General features: G+C 41.8%; 1 protein-coding gene across 6 annotated transcripts; it reads left to right on the forward strand.

Annotated features, from left to right (window-relative positions):
* Nucleotides 1-500: 500 nt before the first annotated feature.
* LOC140559714 (uncharacterized) lies at nucleotides 501-13,211 on the forward strand. 6 transcript variants are annotated; one of them, XR_011979906.1, is made up of 7 exons: nucleotides 501-612; nucleotides 3,105-3,174; nucleotides 4,879-5,199; nucleotides 6,257-6,562; nucleotides 6,671-6,778; nucleotides 8,757-9,629; nucleotides 9,852-9,903. XR_011979906.1 is itself a non-coding variant. In XM_072683290.1 (7 exons), exons 2-7 carry the CDS (start codon nucleotides 3,111-3,113, stop codon nucleotides 10,155-10,157), a joined length of 957 nt encoding a protein of 318 aa, XP_072539391.1. In that variant the 5' UTR covers nucleotides 501-612; nucleotides 3,105-3,110; the 3' UTR covers nucleotides 10,158-13,211. The 6 variants fall into 6 exon arrangements, 5 of the variants coding, with proteins under 5 accessions (XP_072539391.1, XP_072539392.1, XP_072539393.1 ...); XM_072683290.1 differs by lacking the exon at nucleotides 8,757-9,629 and adding an exon at nucleotides 10,123-13,211 and having other exon boundaries at nucleotides 9,852-9,974; XM_072683291.1 differs by lacking the exon at nucleotides 8,757-9,629 and adding an exon at nucleotides 10,126-13,211 and having other exon boundaries at nucleotides 9,852-9,974.
* The last annotated feature ends 5,507 nt before the right edge of the window (nucleotides 13,212-18,718 follow it).

The raw sequence follows: 18,718 nt of genomic DNA on the forward strand, positions 1-18,718 counted from the left end.
GTAAACTGTCATTATGAGCTTGAGCCCAACATGTTTTAAGTAGGCCGTAAAAACTGACCTGAGCTCTGCTCAGAATGGTGTTAATGAGCACAGCGCTGCAGGTCAAATGTAGTGCGGTGGAGGTGGAGGAGCTCAGGTGTGCACACTGATTATAAGATTCTAATAAGAATCAGTGTGATTTATTACTATATTGTGATCACACCATAGCTTTATATCATACAAAAATATCTCTCCATTCCGTACTCTTGGGTGATGCAGCCGTTACGTTCCGCTGCTGTGCTGCTTAAGGTGGAATGGAGAGCTCGAATTAGATGCCTTGTTTTAACTGTAACTGGTAACGTCAGAGCACTGATCAGCTCAACTGAAGCTCTTAGGGGATTTTTTGCTTTCTTAACTGTAATAAGCTCACCAATGAACTGTTCAGGGTACGTCCTGGGATGGTGAAGAGGGGGATTTATGAAGCAGCCTGAGGGAACACACTTCAGAAGTCAGGAGCTGCTGCAGAAGAACAGTGGCAGCTGTGAGGAGCGTGAGTGAAAGTGAAAGCTGTGAGAGCTGCAGGGCAAGGTTTCTGTCTTCTCTCCTTCACGCTCAGATATCCAGCTTCTCTCTGTGAGTACTGAGCTTCTCATCCTTCTCCCCACTTTTCATGCTTTGGCTCTTGACTCTGACAGTAGCAGCTCTGCAGGCTGAGGGTAGGGGGTGAATACAGCTCGGGGTGGACGCTGGTAGCTTTTCAGTACAGGTGTGAAGTTTGATTCAGGTCAGAAGCTCGGAAGACTCTTTAATTGCTGATAGAACGTTTACTGAGGGAGTTTTCCAGATGATGTAGTGGGACGGTGGTCACATGTTGGGCTGCTGTGTGTTTTACTGTGTGGTGCTGTTCTGCTTCAGCTGCTGAGATGAGGAAATACACCAGTGACTATAAGACCTCCTGTAATAATGACCAAGATCAGAGAGGGTTATCTGAGCCGCAGCACCCGAAGGCACGAGTAGCACCGGCTTTTGGTGTAACTGCTCAAGGCTATATTGCAGATCTGTTCTGACAACACAAAGCTGTAGTGAACGTTTTGGAAACATACACTATATTTCCAAATGTTTGTGGATACGCCTTCTAATGAATGCCTTTAGTTACTATTGCTGAGCTGTGGAGCAGTGGAGGAGCTGTGTTCTCTGGAATGATGGTGGTGGAGCTCCATCCAGTATTTTTGGGATGAGTTGGGGATGAGGATTTGGGGTGATGAAGAAAGTCTTTTTCTCTGGACAGTAGAGACAGTTACTCCAACAGAAGCAGGATCAGCTCTTTTTAATACAATTGATTTCAGAAGAAACAGTGAATGAGGTGTCCCAATACTTTTGTCCATATAGTGTATCCGTGTATAATGAAAGTATCATGATTGATCTCTGATCCCAGATTCAGTCGATCAGCCAGGACATGTGTGGTATCTGACGTGGACTTTTTTAGTTCACAACAAGAGATGCTAGGCTAACGCTGCTAACAAACACTGGCCTTAGACTGTCACCAATCCATTAATAATAAATAAATGTCAGAATCTTTATTGGTTTGCTTTAAACGTCTGTTTCAAACAGCATGATGGGCCGATCAGACGTACTTAAACACGTAAGCTGAAATATTGGTCTACTCAAACCCTCTTTCACTTCATGTTTGGGTTTATAGACCAAAGTTAGTCCCACTGTCTCCTAAACCTCATCCATCTACCAGCTGATGAAGATCTGGAGGAGCTCTGAGAGACACGCTGAGAGACAGACAATATAAGGGGCGTGTCTAAAGAGATGAGACTGGTGACAGTCTAAGCCCAGTGTTTATTAGCAATGTTAGCCTAGCATTAGCTAGCGTTAGCTCACTGCATACCAGGAATATCCCACAAGACCTGCTTGATGTTTTGGAGATGTTCTGATCCAGTCACCTAGAACATCTCAGTCTGGTTCAGTCTGAACAAAGTGTCTTTTCTGGACCTGGGAGAGCTTTGGTCAAGTGTGATATCGGTCTCTGGTCCTCCTGAAATTGTTTCAAGTGGACTCTGGTTTGGTCTGCTGCAGGTGTGGAAGCTATCTGCTCCCTGTACCATGTGTGGGGTTGCCTGATTGGTTCATTTCGTCAGGTGACTGCTTCACCTTATCACCTGCACGGCTACAAACCTTCTCCTGCGAGAAAGGCTCCTTGTTTGCAGGTGTTCCTGCATGGTGAACGCCCTGACTCCAGAAAGCGCTGATCTTCTTCTATCCATGGTAAACAATAAACAGCCATAAACAGATGAAAAAAAGATTTTTTGATAAAATGAACTCGGAAAATTGACCCGTGGTTTGAAAGCAAGCCAGTGATAATGAGCCCAGAATCGGTCTTGGGTGTTGACTGGTATCGAGACAAGTTTTTTCCTGCTTAATCAGTGTTGTTCCCTTCACCTGCCAGTGGTTTTAATGTAATGGCTGATAGTGACATAATGGATTTTATGTTTTGTTCAGCTTTAGTTTATTTTTAATAAAAGCATAATTGTGAATTTGGCAACATATTTTAATATAAAATCTGAACTGTGTGACTTTGGCTTTCTAGTGGACGGCCTCCAGAACTTCTGCTAAATCAGTGCAAGTGTCTTTTTCAGGAGAGAATGCTTGTGATGAAAAGCAGTGAGGATTGAATGGTTGGATTCAGCGCTGTTACTGGACTCAGACTTTACTTGAAACAAGTAAATAGGAGCAGGGTGAACTGCGGGCAGCACTTAGTAGACGGTAGGGAAGAGGAAGTGTTTGGGAGGCTGACGTGGTCGATGTGGACAGTCTGTGTGATTCATTTTCACAGAGAGAACTCAGCCCTCTGACGAGTCCCTGTACTGCATATGGTTTCTATTAAAGACCAGGACATGCTGGTAAAGAGGGCAGCACAGTAGATCACCTGATTCAGTCAAGTCAGCATGATAGGCTAGGCTAACAGGGCTAATGTCTCTTCTTTTTGTTTTATATGTAAATGTTTATTTAAATTTGATGTTCTAAATGTAAAAACCTGGACATTACCTTTGCTTGCATTTATTAATTAAATAAATCTGCATCATAACGCCTTACTGTCATCACTGTACTTCCCCCTGTAGAGCAGCATGGCTGTGGAGCTCGTCCTGCTCCTCGCGCTGATCTCCTCCTCTGTGGGAAACGCCAATAACAGTGAGTCAGAAGACCAATTTTTACTCTAGTGATAAGCCCTGCAGGCCCAGACCTACACTTCCTACACTGCAGTTCACACAGGCTGCAGCACAGACCAGCACATACAAACATACAGTCATGTGCAAAAGTTTGAGCACCCCTGGTTAAACTCCAGGTACAGGCTGATGTTGGTTAAATGTCACATCCTCTTCAGAAACCCATTCTGCTTATTCTAATACATGACTGCTGTTTATTTATTTGTATTATCTGAATTTAACAGCAAAATAAAACATTAAATATGAGCTAAAGTAATTGCACATTGGATGTGTTTCATTTTTTCCAGTTTGTTAAATTCAGTGAGTAAAACTGTCTAAAATGTGCAGAAAATGTCATGTTTAAGTTTGTCTCTGCAGATGATTTACTCCCTCATTTACATCATTTAAATAAGACTAACAGTGCAGGAACAAATCTGCAGCTGATGGTTTGATTAGATGAATCTATTTTGGCCTTTTACAAAAGTAAAGCAAATATTATAAAAATTGACTATATATTTATATTTCATCATCATCATCATCACATCTGTAGTGCATTTTCAGTTTCTCTGTAAATGTCCTTCACACGGGAGTCAAGGGCTCTCTCATTGTTTACTTCTGGGACCTTGTTTACAGTAACAGTGTGTGAAATGTGTGAAGGCTGTAATTTAACCAGCCTGGCTCTTACTGTGAGGTGCTGATTTGGGGCCGAATTCACAGACGTGTCTCAAGAAAAAAATCTTCTCAAATCAAATTTTTTAATCTTAATTTTATGTTTAAGAAAAAAATCAGCAGAAATTCTTCAAAGAATTCTCAGATTTTTCTTAACTAGTGTTCTGTAATGGCACTCTCTCATCTCATTCTTATGGTAAAATGTATTTTATATAAATAAATGATTATTTATTATATTTGATTATATTAGATGTTTGCTATTCTTTTGCTTTTACTTGATGTATTTTTTCCTTGTTTATGTAAAGCACTTTGAATTGACACTGTGAATGGAAGGTTCTGCAACAATTCTATAAACATCTGAAAACAATGGAAACAATATGTTCATATATATATATATATATATATATATATATATATATATATATAATGTTTATTTTATAATCCTTCATTAGTTTCTTCTTAGGATGGCTTTTGTGAAACCAGCCCAGTCCCCCACAATATCCCTGGAGCTCATTAAGGATTCAAGTAAAATAAAATATAAATATTGCTTCATCTAAGCTGAGCTAACCTAACTCTGCTCTTTAACTATTAAACTTTAACTCTACTGTAGAACTACACCAGCTGCTTAACCTGGGCCCTGCTGCTGCCGCCAAACACCCTGCACTAACCTCGCTTAATAAAGCTGACATACGGCATTCTCACTGTGTCAGTTCACCTCCTTAATGAGCTCATATTCAGAGAATCTGGAGGAGGACTGAATGTATGGGTTTGGACCATGTGTGTTAACCACAGACTGAGATAGTGATGAAGTCAAACACACATATGTCGTACAAAGCAAAATCCAATAATACAGATAAAGAAAAGCAGAATGCTCTGCGGCCGTTTATCCACCTGACCCCGCTCTCATACTGCAGTGCTGATTCTCTCCTATAAGAACCTCACTGGTGACGGGTTCGTTGTTCTTGGAGGCGTTGTTTTGGCACCTTTTTGAGGGTGTTGTGTGTTTGTGCTGTTGTTTCAGGGCTGGTGGACCTGGAATGTAAGCCTGCTGATGGAGTCGTTGGGCAGACCACAAACATCTCCTGCTCTTTTATAGCTTCTGTTGCAGATCAGCACATTACTGTCATTACAGTGTTTGTCTATAAGAATGGTCAAAAAGATCCACTGTTTACAATTAAAAACGGCAGTGAATCTGGAGACGCTCGATTTAGACTTCCATCTGTGAGCGATCCGTCTCTGGAGCTGACCGACACTGCACTCACAGATGAAGGAGAGTACCTGTACATGCTTTTAACCAATCGTGGCATCATTAAAGACGGAGTGTTCAGGATCAGCGTCACAGGTAAGAGTTAGAGTCTGTGCCCACATGGGTTCTGGTTTTCTTATATAAATGTTGTCAGGTGCTCTAGCATGTTTAACTGGTGATCCCTTCCCTGTCTTCCCTGGACAGTAGTAACAGTTACTCACCCCTCAACATCCCTTTGATTTCAGAAGAATCAATGAATGAGCAGGTGTCCCAATACTTTTGTTCATGCAGTTTATGTTCTGTTTTAGGCTGAAACAGAAACTACACATGAAATAAGTAGCTGCATTGTGGTTCAGCACACTGTTCAGTGACAAAGTAGACATTTAATAGAAATTGCTGAATCATGGAACAGCGATTGACTCGTGAGAAACAGCGCACTTCTGTTCACTCCTGAATCTGCTGCAGAGTCAGTGGAGAATGAGTCTATTGAACAGTAAGGCCACATTCTGCCCCTCTGGTCATGTTGGCCTTCGGGAGGCGCGCTCCGGAGTTGACCTGGAATTCTGCAGAGAAGGTTGAGTCCTTGTTGATGTTTGGGGTCAGTTGTAGATTGTCACACAGAGGACACGTACTCCGACCTCCAGAACTGCTTTCTGTTTTTGTTTGATTCAGCAGTCTCAGCCTCTCAGGAGTCCCTTGTGTTTCTCAGACTCACTTTCGTAACCCCAGAGTGAGCAGTGTCAGTGTGTAAAGGACAGCCTGACCGGCCCTGTAGAACAGTGTCACAGTCCCACGGTCAAAAGGCCCAGCCCTGCCCTGCCCTGCCCTGAGAGCTGGACTGAGAGCTGGACTGGACTGAGAGCTGGACTGAGATCTAACTGAGAGCTGTACTGAGAGCTGGACTGGACTGAGAGCTGGACTGAAGAATTAATTTTGGTTTCCAGAGAACTGCTTTATGAAAATGAAAATAAGACTAAAAGTAACTCTTGCATAAAGTCTTGGTTCGATTCCAGTGGCTGTCAATCATGGTTCTTGAGTACACACTGCTTTTGCTCCTGAAACACCAGATGACATTAATAAAGTAATGAAGAGGAGAGGATGTTCTGCACCAGTTAAATAGCTGGACTATTGTATGTATGTTTTTTCTACTCAGCCAAGTACAATGAACCAGCCACCAACTCCTGGCCAGAAAACATTGTGGAAGGTCAGGGCGCCAACCTTTACTGCAATGCTAGTGGCGGCTATCCAGCAGGGGTCATTCACTGGTTTGACAAAATCAACACTGACTGGACGAAGAGTGCCACACTGACGATCAAAGAGGGTGAGGACAAACTGCTGCAGTTGTCCAGCAAACTGTCCTTCCCCTCGATCGACCCGAGCTGGGCGCCCTTCAGGTGTGTGGTCCTCAACAGCAGAAACGTCCAGGAAGGAGAGAGCACGTTCCAGCTGAAGATGACGGGTAACAGCTTGCTCTCTTTCTAAAAGTTCTGCCAGGCTGTTCTGAGAGACTGTAGCTCTGCCTGTAGCTACATTTAGAGTGTTATTAATATGTTATTGGTGTTGCCAGGTGATGATCCAGGTTCTCCAGTTACTGTGACTGTTGGTGTGGTAGTCGGTGGCTTCATTGTCATCGTTGCCTTAATTGCGCTCCTGTTCTACAGAAAACGCATTCAGCGTAAGTATCATCAGCATTCAGAACGTATGACTGTCACATGCTCTTCTCTGAGGCTTCAGAAAGGAAGAAGTTACTGCAGGAGACAAGCTAACCACAAGGAGAAATGTGTCAATTCAGCAGAACTGAGAAAAGATGTACTTTTGACCCCATTCAGAGAAGTGTGATCAGCCTGTACCGAACCAGACTTACTTCTGCCACATATTTCACTAACTGCACATCTGGAGACGCTTTAAACTGCAGTTGGGTCTGATGTTAGGTCTTAATGAAAACAGTGAGAAACAGTGTGGAACAGTGATTGTGGAAAACACACCAGACACCGCACAGTGCTATGTGCTACGTCTCTCAATCGTGAAGCAACCACAGGTCCAGTGCCTCTGTTGGATGGTTGCAATATGATGTGTAGCTCCGCCTATTCCCATATGTTTCAATGACAAAAACTCCACCCATTTTCCATCTTATTTTCTCCTCTAATCTGTCTTTCCATCTCCAGAGTCTAATTCCAGCAGTTAGTTAGTTCTTCCTGTGCCCATTTTTAAATTTCCTGTGCCCTACTCTACCCCTGCTCTATTGCAATTAGGCAGGGCTATACTTAGATTTAGCCTTGGCTGCCAAAGGGTCTCTAACTAAAGGCAGGGATCCTGCAATCCTAGCAGCAAGCTGAAGAATAGCTGTGGTAGTGAAACTGCTAGAACAGTCTGAAAACTCTGGGTGTTGGTAAACAGTAGGGATTTTAACCGTGTTATGCATTAAAGAGCTCATTTTCAGTGCCACCGAGAGTTTACCAGCCTTGACCAGCCCACGCTTCCTAATGAGTTTCAGTTTGGAGTTTCACTGTAGAACAACTGAAAGTCTCATAACCATCCAGAAAGATCCCTTTCTAGAAGAAATGGAAGACTGGAGTAGGGCTGTCACGATCACTTGATTGCTTGATTATCAGAAAAATGGTCAGATGGACATAAATTCTCTGTGATTCAAGGCACTGGGCCTGAGAGGGGCTCTCAACCAGAGCTAACAGTGAGAATAAAGAAAGGCAAGCGTTGTTGGAAGAATATTTGTCAGGAGGCTGGATTATGTTACTGCAGACTGTTTCCACTCCACAGTTTGAGCTTTAATTTGTTTTGGAGGGCTTCACACTGCAGGTGTGCAGTGAACAGGTGGCAACAGCTGGCTCATTGGCTCTCCAACACTGAAAAAGGCAGGACAACCCCCCTGCAATCTGACCGCCAAGCTATTGAAAAGCCATGGTAGTTGAGAGCCCCTCTCAGGCCGAGTGCCTCGGAGCACAGTGCTCTATTTGTGTCCATCTGGAATCTGATCATTTTTATGATCATCAGTCTGAGAACCAGATGTTAATTACACATTTTTGTGGGTGGGGTTTAAGAGAGGTTTGGGCTGTTGAATGTCTAAGTGGTAGATGGTTCTGTGAAGAACCTTTTAGAAATGGTTCTACAAAGCAATGGATTTGACTGTTGTGATTTGTCAGAGATCTGCTTTTCAGCACTAAGGGTTTGCCGTGTACAGCCTTGAAAAGTGGTTCTAAATACAACCATGACAACTCAGAGAACACCTTAATGGTTCTTTGCTCTGTAAAAGAGTTCTTCTCTGTGATGAATATGGTCCTTTTCTTAAGTTCCACTACTGTTATGAGGCAAAGAACCCTTTTCAGTACCATGAATTTACCATGTACCCCTTAAAAAAGGTTATTCAGAGGTTCTTTAGGAAGGGGTTCTATGTACAACCTTGACAAGAACGCCTTGTGTATGTATAATTGGTTCTTTGTCTGGTTAAATGGTTCTTCTGTATGTTTTTATAGTCCTGTTGCCAGTAGAATAACCCCTTTTCAGTGCGTTATCTTTAAGAGAAGTTTTTATTAAAAGTAAAGCCGATATTATTGATTATTGCTGACAGTGATTCACAGGATCAGTGATATTCATCTTTAACTACAGCAGTAATTTGTGTGCACTCATTTTACCAACAGGAGTCAGAAGACCTTCTGCTCAGCCTATTCTGAGTATGTTCCTCAATATGTTCGTTATTTGGAGTATCTGTGGTTTTGGGCCGGGTGATTTTCGCAATGGTTTCTAGAATTCTTCAGTATTCCTGCTCTGGTGACGTCTGCGTCTCTGTCTCCTCATTAAAGAGAAGCATGTCTAGTCCAGTCTTGTCCGGTCAGGCTCCTCTCTCTGCTTTCTTCTGCTTGGTGTGAGAGTCTGGTGGACACTAGTCTGGTGCGGGTGTGATCATATGGACGCTGCCACACTGACAGTACTGGACATGTGATATTTTCTAATGTCAGAGTAAATTACACAGAGCTCCTCAGATGTCTCGGTGTGGGTCAGCCATGACCAGCCCACACTTCCTCACAGAGTTTCAGTACTGCTACTGTAGAGTGACTGAAAGCCTCAGAACCGTCTAGCCTGCAGCTCAGTTCACTTTCTAGAGGAAATGGATGGCTGGAGCAGGGTTGTGACCAGGTCTCCATTACTTAATGAGCTGTAACAGTCTCTGAGCAGTCTGAACAGTCTGGGTAAATCCATACACACTCTATTAATTCAGTACAATTCTATACTGTTTGAAGCAGACCAGCTTTCCCACCTTAACACATCAGTATATCTGCGTGCCCCAGTACTTTTGGTTGGTTGTTGTCTGTGTGTGGGATGAGGGCAGCATGCAATCGTAAACCCCCCTTTCGGCCCTTTGTTTATTCTTGCCTTTCCTCTGATTGACTCCCTGTCCCTATTTACTCCGGACTTTCCCGCGCTGAGGATGGAAGTGAAAGTCAAAATAGTGCTGTCATCTGAAAAGTTGCCATATCCTGAAAAATATTTAACCCCTTTGACCCTAAAAGCCGGTATGTATGCTCTTACACGTTTATACTAATTAATAGTTAGAATTAGTATTTAAAGTACATGCTGAGAAATTGATAGTAGATAAAGTAAATAATAGGTCATATAATGAACTTTAAACTGAGCCTGGGCTTGAAGGGGTTAACATCAAGAAAAATCTGGTGTAAGAGTATTTATTAACATTGAATATTCTTTTAAAATGTCAAATTTAATATATTCTGTCCTAGGACATTCTGCTGAGCATAACGCTGAGGCTGAGGATGAGGATGAGGATGAGGATGAGGATGAGGCTGAGGCTGAGGATGAGGCTGAGGATGAGGATGAGGCTGAGGATGAGGAGGATGACACGGGTATGGTTTATATTCCTCTTATACATCTGAGTGAAGCTACCAGCTGTTTAGAGAGCTGTTCTAACAGGCCGTGGTCTGGACGTCTGACTCTGCTCTTATCTTATATTCTTTATATTTCCTCATCTCTCCGTGCTTTCCTTCTCAACAGAAGAGCAGGACGGTACTGAGCAGCTGCTGGAATGAAGACATGAGCATTCAGAAGAACTGAAGGAGAAATTATTAAAGGGATATGCCAGCATTTTTCTACCTTATCTGTATCCACTGCGTCCAGTACGGTCAGTTACCGTGGGTAATAACTGTGTGTGCTTCTCTGAATGATACACAACCCCTCTTGGTTTGAAACTCATTTATAATGGAAGTCAATGATGATGCTTCTATTTTAAATCAGGGGTTTCTGTTCCAGTTCTGAGCAAAGGCTGTTCTCACATTACCAGACAGAAGTGGCACAGTTCTGCTTCTAGATTAAGTACATACACTGTATGTCCAAATGTTTGTGGACACCACTTCTTTAAATGCATTTAGCTGCAAAGTTTAACCCCTTGCTGACACATATGTGCAAATACACACACACAGTTTGTCTTATCTTTGTAGAGAAGTACTGCCAATTGAATGATCCTAATGGCATTATGCTGCCTAATGCCAGATGTGGGCTAGAGGGGTATAAAGCCCCCCAACATTGAGCTGTGGAGCAGTGGAAGAACTGTGTTCTCTGGAATGATGATGGTGGAACTCCATCCAGTACTTTTGGGATGAGTTGGAGAGTTGATCATCATCCGACCTCCTGATATCCCTATGTGCTGTTGTCACTGAATGCAATCAAATTCTCCTTTTTTTTAATACCCTTGATTTCAGAAGAAACGAATGAATGAAATGAATGAGCAGGTGTCCCAATACTTTTGTTCATATAGTGTATTTAAGTTATGGCAATGTAACCTTAACCAGAATGAGGCAACTAAAATTCACGGCATCATCCAGTGTTGCCATTACATCACTACTTCTTTTCCACCTTGGTCTCGCTCAGATTACGTACAGGTACTAGAAATCATTTATAATGGAAATCGGTCGAATCTCAAATGACTGTACTCCCTAGGTAGTGCACTACATAGGTCAAATGAAAATTGTGGCTGTCGCCCACATGCACAGATCCCTACATCAGCATCACAGACTGTGTCAAAGTACTCAACCAGTCTGACCAGCTTGGTCAAGATGGTCATGCTGGTAGACCAGCTAGTCCATCAAGCTCATATGTAAACATATGCTGCGATGCTTAATAGGACACCGCTATATAGGGTGTGTTTTCACCACTCTGAACATCAAAGACCAGCTAAGACCATCTGAGAAGACCAGCTAACAGCAGCTGGATTCTTCAGCCAGGCTTCCTCTAAACGATCTGACTTCCTTACACTTGTGCCTTTAGGGAATGTCTCAGTCGTTAAGGGTCAGGACTGGAATGCGTGTGAGATTATCATCTTTCACACTCATTATGATCACAAGATGCTGAACTGCTTTAAGCCAAACTGAAATTAAAACTGTACTCAGGGCTCGTGTGGAAAGTCCCAAAGAGTTACAACCTGACCAGTCACTCCCAGTGATGAAGATGAGCTCACACCAGCAGTCACTGGAATAAAATGAGTAGCAAAAAGAAGAATGTGAGCAATTTGAACAGGATTACAGGCGATTACAGCAGATCTGAAATATTTCCTCATTACTGTCCTCTAGTGTTCAGTTTCAATGCGTACATGGCCTCCGCATGAAGGAAGGAAGTGAAAGTGCTCACAGCAAACGAGGAATCGGACAGCTTATCATTCTGATTTGGGCAGATCTGTGTTGTAGTCACCTCTCACATTCGCTGTCACTGCCTATATCACTATACAACAGCATTAGATATTAATTATATTTATATCGTTGTCGTCGTGCCAGAACTTTTTGATAATTTTTACCATAATGTGAAAACCCCAGCTACTCTGTTCAGTGCCTTAAAGTTTAAAGATGAACAGGCCAACAGAAATACTCCCAAACTCTGGTCTCACTGACTTCCACTGAAAGTTCCGGCAGGTTTCCGCTTCTCCTGTAAAGTTACTATATTCACCATGATAAGTCAAGGCTGGTGCAGCGCTAACATTAATTCCTCACACTGCTTTTTCAGGAGCTTCTCTCTAATAACACACACGCAGAGTGTAACAGGGAGGTCATTCCAATTCAGGCCTAGACATTACACCCACCACACCGACGACCTCTACCTGCAGCATGACTCTGAACTGGGCCTGAGGGTTCAGGGATAGCTCTGCCCAGGTGCTGCATATGGGCTGGCCACTGAATGGGTGGTGTTTCTCTGCCTCCCTCTGGTGGTCATACTGCCTCCACTTCGACAGACACAAACAAATGCATAATGTGGTGAATATATATATATATATATATATATATATATATATATATATATATATATATATATATACATACATACACACACATAACTATTCCTAACATTTTTTGCAGGAACTTTTATAAATGTGTAAATACGCAATCTAGAGATTTCAGCAAGAGTGGGAAATCTCAGGCTTTTCAGGGATGAAGTCGAGCTTTATGTGAATGCACATTCATTGTTTTTCCTCTGTTGTGAACCACTGTATATATGCAGTGTCTAATCTGACAAATAAGCTGAATAATTCAATTCAAATCTAATAATGCACTGTTTTACTTTGCACCTTTCATTTATACTGCACCTCTGATCCTGAGAACTGAGGACTACAGTTCGGTGCTGTTTATGCAGAACCTCAAAATGGGTTCTTTAAGTGTATGTAATCATCAACCACTAAGAATGAACCAGTTGAATGTCTATAGGGTTCTTTGGTTAATGAGATAAGGGACAGAATTCTCAGACAGGGGTGTCTGGAACCTGGCCCTGTGTGTGTGCACCTGACAGAAGGTAGTTCTGTAGATGGGGGCAGTCTTAGTTTTTCAGCATGTGAACACTTACCTTAATTAAAGCACCTTAACGGCTTAATGGCTAATGGATGAGGCCATTAAAAGCCAAGCCTGTGGAGAATGGGCCCTTTAAAACCTACTACCCTGTGTTTGCATGGAGATTAACTGTTTTATTTTTGTAATAGTTTGTAATTGTTGGATTTATGTTCTTGGGGTCTGTAAAGGTTTTCTGGTTCTTAAAAGCTAGTTTTATTTTGGTACTAAATCTGATCAATCTTTCACCTCAAAATGAATAAAGCTAACATTTCTTAACCAGTGGTGTTTAATTTTATATCAACCTCCTTCCAGTGTTATGCTTTTAATGTAATCAGCAGGGGGCGCTGCTATGCACTAGCTTCAGAACTGCCTCTAATTCCATAACCTGCAGTGTTATGATTCACTGGCTAATGTAAGGATAAAGTATGAATATGGATATGAGCAGCTTTCAGTCTTCTTCAGCAAGACAAACTCCCACACTCTTTAAATACTCAGTATTTATACTCAGCTCTGTAGTCTCTCTGTAGTCAGCTTTGGGCTCAGGTTATCTGAGCACCAGTAAAACTGCTGGATATTTAGGATGTATAAATAGGAAGAAAGTCTTGTATCCTAATGAGAAAGATTTCAATCTGCATCTGAACTTGAACCCACCTGGAACATATAACTGGTCTCACTAGCACATTACAAAATATAATCCAAAATTAATCAAATAAAATGTCTTTCAATCCTAAACCATCAAATCATTGACATGAAATCTGAATTTTTGAAATTTAAAAGTGTTTATTTGATCTTCTGATTCATTATTTAAAAAATAAATAAAAAAAGTTGGCATACATGACTTTCATTCTGTATCATATTTGAAAAAAAGGTTTTTGCCTTTAAAATGCCTTTAAATTATTATTCAAATAATTATTATTCTTATAAGTCAAACTTAGTGTTTATTTATTACACTATTATATAATTTATTAACAAATTATTATTTATTTAATTATTTTAATAGTATTGCTGTTAAAAAACAAATAAGGATATTCATGAATCAAATATAAATTAAATATATAATATAATTAATATACATATATATGAATATATTATTGGTTTTAAAGGGTTAACTCAAAGCTATGGGTGTGACTGGGGTGGAACCCTCTTTCCTTTTATTTTTGCCTGGATAGGCAAGTATCAGAAAGTATCAAAAAGTATCAGAAAGTATCAAAAAGTATCAGAAAGTATCAGAAAGTAACAGAAAGTCTCTGGTTGACACCATAGCAGGGAGGAAGCTGCTGACGGCTGAGGAAGCTGGAGGTGAGTGGCTTTGGACTTTCTGGACGCCAGGCTGAGTATGAAGCCGAACTTGGCTGATCAGAAATTTCAGCAGCAGCTCAGAAAATCACAGGGTGAGATAACTTAAGCCTGATGTTCCAGATTGTCAGGAATATTTCTTATGTCTCCTGTTGACCAGGTTCAGGTTTAAGCTTAAGTTATCTGGCTAAACTGAGTAATCCTGCTTTATGAAAAACCCCCTGTCTTGTGAAGTCATGGACCTGATCACAGGCTGTGCTGGAGGGATGAAACACCTTGCTTTAAGAAAGCTACAGTTTTTATGACATGACCTAACTTGCACCCATACTTTGCCCACCTGTGTGTGTGTGTAGAGAGTGTATTGTTGAGGCGGCTCTCTGTCTTGCACACACTCATCCAGCTCAGGTGCACTGACTTCAGGTGAGTACAGGAATCAGACTATATGTATATATGAATTTCACTGCTGAATGATCTGTTGGGTGGTGGCTCACATTTATCTGCATTCAACAAAACCAGACTTGTCTATCAGACTGCCAGATGGGTGCTCCTGGACATTCACAGTTCAGAATAACAGCAATTACCGTTGGCAGGGGCAGCTCTAGCAGGACATAAATGTGATGAACTGACACATTACATTACAGTGGGGCTATTTAACTGCCGGTGTGTCAGTGGAGGCTGTAGCCATGTGTGTGACTGAAAAAGGCAAAATTCAGTTATCATAAAGGGCCCTATCTTACACCCCGCCAACAGTCTGTTTCTGGAGTATTGCTGCGTATCTTGGCAACCGAAAACACAGGAGCTCCACTCAAACAGCCTAGGCAGACGTCAACAGTCAGACGTTCGTTGTTATCTTGGCAGTAATTTGCCAACACAGGCGCGTGCAGCTCACCGCATGTACACCCCACTTTACACCACTGAAATAGCAATCCACAAAAGTCAGACCACACCTGGCTCTTATAGGGAATGGCGAGTGACACCCATGATTAATTAAGAGATTTAGTACATGCCTTTTGCACGTTTCGAGCCGCGTAATGTACACATTTCCTATCGTTACGATAGCAAGGACACCCTGACACGCCCTAATCAAGCTGCACGTTTGACAGCTTGCCTAAAGATTGCTAAAATAGGGGGCAAAGACTGTATAAATACTTTTGGTAATGTAGTGTACATTGCTAGCTATAGGTGCTTCACGTTTATTAGTGTATGTGTGTAATATGGGCTAAAGTCCAATTCTTCTTTCTCTCCTCTATTAGATGGGGACAGCAACCAGCCTGTCACGGTCAGTGTCGGGCAGATGGCTACTATCCACTGCAAGCCTCCTCCGATGTCACAGGATGGCGTGTACATGTACAAACAGCTGTTCAAACAAGAGGACGTGGCCTATTTTACAAAGACGGTACTTTCACCCCCAAGGGACGTTTCTTAGCCCGGTTAGATACTAACATAGAGAACTTCGCCGTGTCCATCATAAACGTGACGGTGTGGGACACTGGGGCCTTCTACTGTGTGTTTGATAAAGAGGACACGAACTCCCCAGGCATGCAGAAGACTCTGTTAGTGGTGTCAGGTAAAGAAGTGACATGTGGGACGACTCAGTTTTCAGTTTGTGTTTATTTCCTTTTGGCAGCAATTGTACCTGTAATTAATTACATTTGAACCAAAGTCAGTCAGGGTAATTAAAACTGTGCTTTGCATGTCAGTGTAGTCAGAAATATGAATTCTATTGCTTTCACTGGGGTTTGATAAAAGACCTCCCTCGCCAGGTGACGAGTCCTCCTCACCACCTGAAGTTCCACTGATTACAGTTCATGTTGACACTGTCGGTGCCTGTCCTGTAAATGTTCTCACAGTCTGAGCTTTACATGCTAGCCTGTAGCCTGTGTGATTCTGTCTTCTAATTCACCTGCTTTAGCAAATGTACTTGTTTTTCTAGACCCTGCTTTTGAATCACAGATATATAAAAGCTTAAAGCATTTAAAGTAGGGCTTTCAATCAAGCGGAAATCAAGCAGTTCTTAATATTATTTCACTGGTTTATGAGATCTTTCACCTAAACCCCCCTTTGGGAAAAAAGAGGTGCTTAACTGTGAGGTTTTGGATACAAATGAGAAAAGCATGAGCTCTTCTTCTGCTTCTGCTAAAATATCTCTGAGATGTAGAAGAGAGCTTTATGAAAAATGAGGAGATCTTACTCTTCTCTTCTATGAATCTGATTGAGGTGAGACTGAGGAGAGATCAGTCTGACCAAAAGAGTGAGAAAGGTAGAAAGAAGGATTGTTTCTCAGGAGCTGAATTTCAGAATCAGGTCTCACACTGGTCTCAAACTGAACCATGTTTAGGAGAAATAACGAGACTAAGAGAAGACTACTACCATGCTTTCACTGAGCTTCTGTCTATCTCAGCGAAGGTCGAGTCCAGAGAGACTGCAGCTTCTGGACAGGCTTGATTTGCTTGATGTGATGTGATCTTTGCACAGTAAAGTCTTAACTTGCATTAGTGGGTGCAGTAGTGAAGGTGTTGATGACAAAGCTTTACCCAGGTAGTCCTGAGCCTTAACCCGATCTTTTGAGAGACTAGGCATTTTTAAAGTGGCTCCTTCTAGGAACTTGTCATCCGTAAGTGTCTTTACATCCACTTCATTATCTGATTAAAAATATTGTTAACTATTGTCAGATAGGGACTGACAATCAGAACTGATTTCTGAGGAATAATAAAATCATATCAGTGCAGGGAGACTGACTGCTGGAATTAGAGACTGGAGAGACAGTTTAGAGGAGGAAAATCAGATGGAAAATGGCTGGAGTTGATCTGTGGTGGCTTCACTTTTGAGAGACGTGAAACCTAACATTGCAATACTTCAATATATCAATAATTTCTTACTCCCCTACTGTTTACATGAGTTATCCCTTCAGTTCTTCATGCTTTTGTTGTGCTTTTTGTTTCACAATCCAGTGGACGGGTTCCCCTTGGTCCTCCCTCAGTCATGGTTCCTCTTGGTAGTTCCTTCTTTCGTTTTGAGGGAACTTTCTTTGCCACTGTCTGACCTCCAGAGCCACACATCATGTTCTGTTCACTTTCTGGAGGAAATTAAAGCCTGACTCTTCAGTTCCTGACAATAACAGAAACATTTATGCATCAGCAAAAATTGGTTTCAGATGCCTGATGGACATGCAGCCTTTTGCAGAAGTCTGTGCACCCCTGGACAAACTCCATGCATAGCTGATGGCATAAATCACATTCTCTACAGAGAGCACACTTCTGTACATTTTAATAATCACTTACTGGGCGATACAGTGTGCCAGTGCATACTGTCTTCATTGATGTTCCTGTAGAACACAAGAGTAAGAAAGATCATCCTTTATTAGTCCCAAAGTGGGGAAATTCACAGCAGCAAAGGGATAGCAAGACACTCGGTTACAAAAAGTAGATACATTAGCAGCTTATACGCGATATAAATCATAAAAAGTCATAAACAACAATATTAAAAAACAACAATATTATTGACAGATTATTTACAGACAATTTACAGTTATTTACAGATCCCTAAATTGTGAAAAATGTGTGCCCTCTATTGGTAAAGATCATTAATAGAACAACATTTTAAAAGGGGAATTAAATAGACAATAAAGAAATGAGCCAGGGCCTGAAATGTGCTGAAGGAACAGAAGAAGGAAAGCACATGGAAAGAGTAGAGAATGCTCCAGAGTTTGATGATCTCCTCGGACTCGTCTGGAAGACGGCCAGCTGAAATGAAATGTTTGGTTGAGGCTTTTTTTCAGATGAGGCTTAAATCAGACGATGATGGTTGGAGAAAGGTCTGACCTTCTGAAAAGATTGTGACCTCACTCTTGGCCTGGAACTGGTGCACAAAGACACAAACAGCGTTGAAGGAAAATTCTGAACATCCAGAAGACGCAGCTCACAAAGCTCTGTGTGTGAGAGCCAGTCTTCTAGGTGTCTACTTGTTCCTTAAAATAGCCAAAGAACAGAGAACCACCTGTCAGTGTCAAACCTAGAGGTGCTGGAGTCATTTCCAAACAGAAAGCTCATGACTGGCGATCACCCACCAGTGACCAGACCCATGACGTCTCAGGCAGAACTATCAGAACTGTTTACTGTGTAAAAACCTTTCATATCTCTGTTAGACAGTTTGGGGCACTTCTGTTGGCCCATTTGTCCACTTTTGATGTTTATTGATCATGATACAAGTAAAAAAACACAACACCAAATCGTCACTGTAACGGAAAAATCTCCAAATCAGCAACTTTACTGAAGGGAAGAACTTTAGAGCATTTCTATTGGTCCATTCATCATGGACTAATAGTCCAGTAAGTTTTTCTACAGTGAAGCACAATTTCACACCAGTCCTGCCGTCGTCATATTGGACATTACAGTCTGCAGCTCTTTACTTCTGTCTGTAATATTTGAGGTATGAGAGCTGCCGCTGGTTTACACAATGGAGTTTCTTGCTGTTAACTGTAATGCTAG

Source organism: Salminus brasiliensis, chromosome 7, assembly GCF_030463535.1.
Source record: "Salminus brasiliensis chromosome 7, fSalBra1.hap2, whole genome shotgun sequence".
NCBI lineage: Eukaryota > Metazoa > Chordata > Actinopteri > Characiformes > Bryconidae > Salminus > Salminus brasiliensis.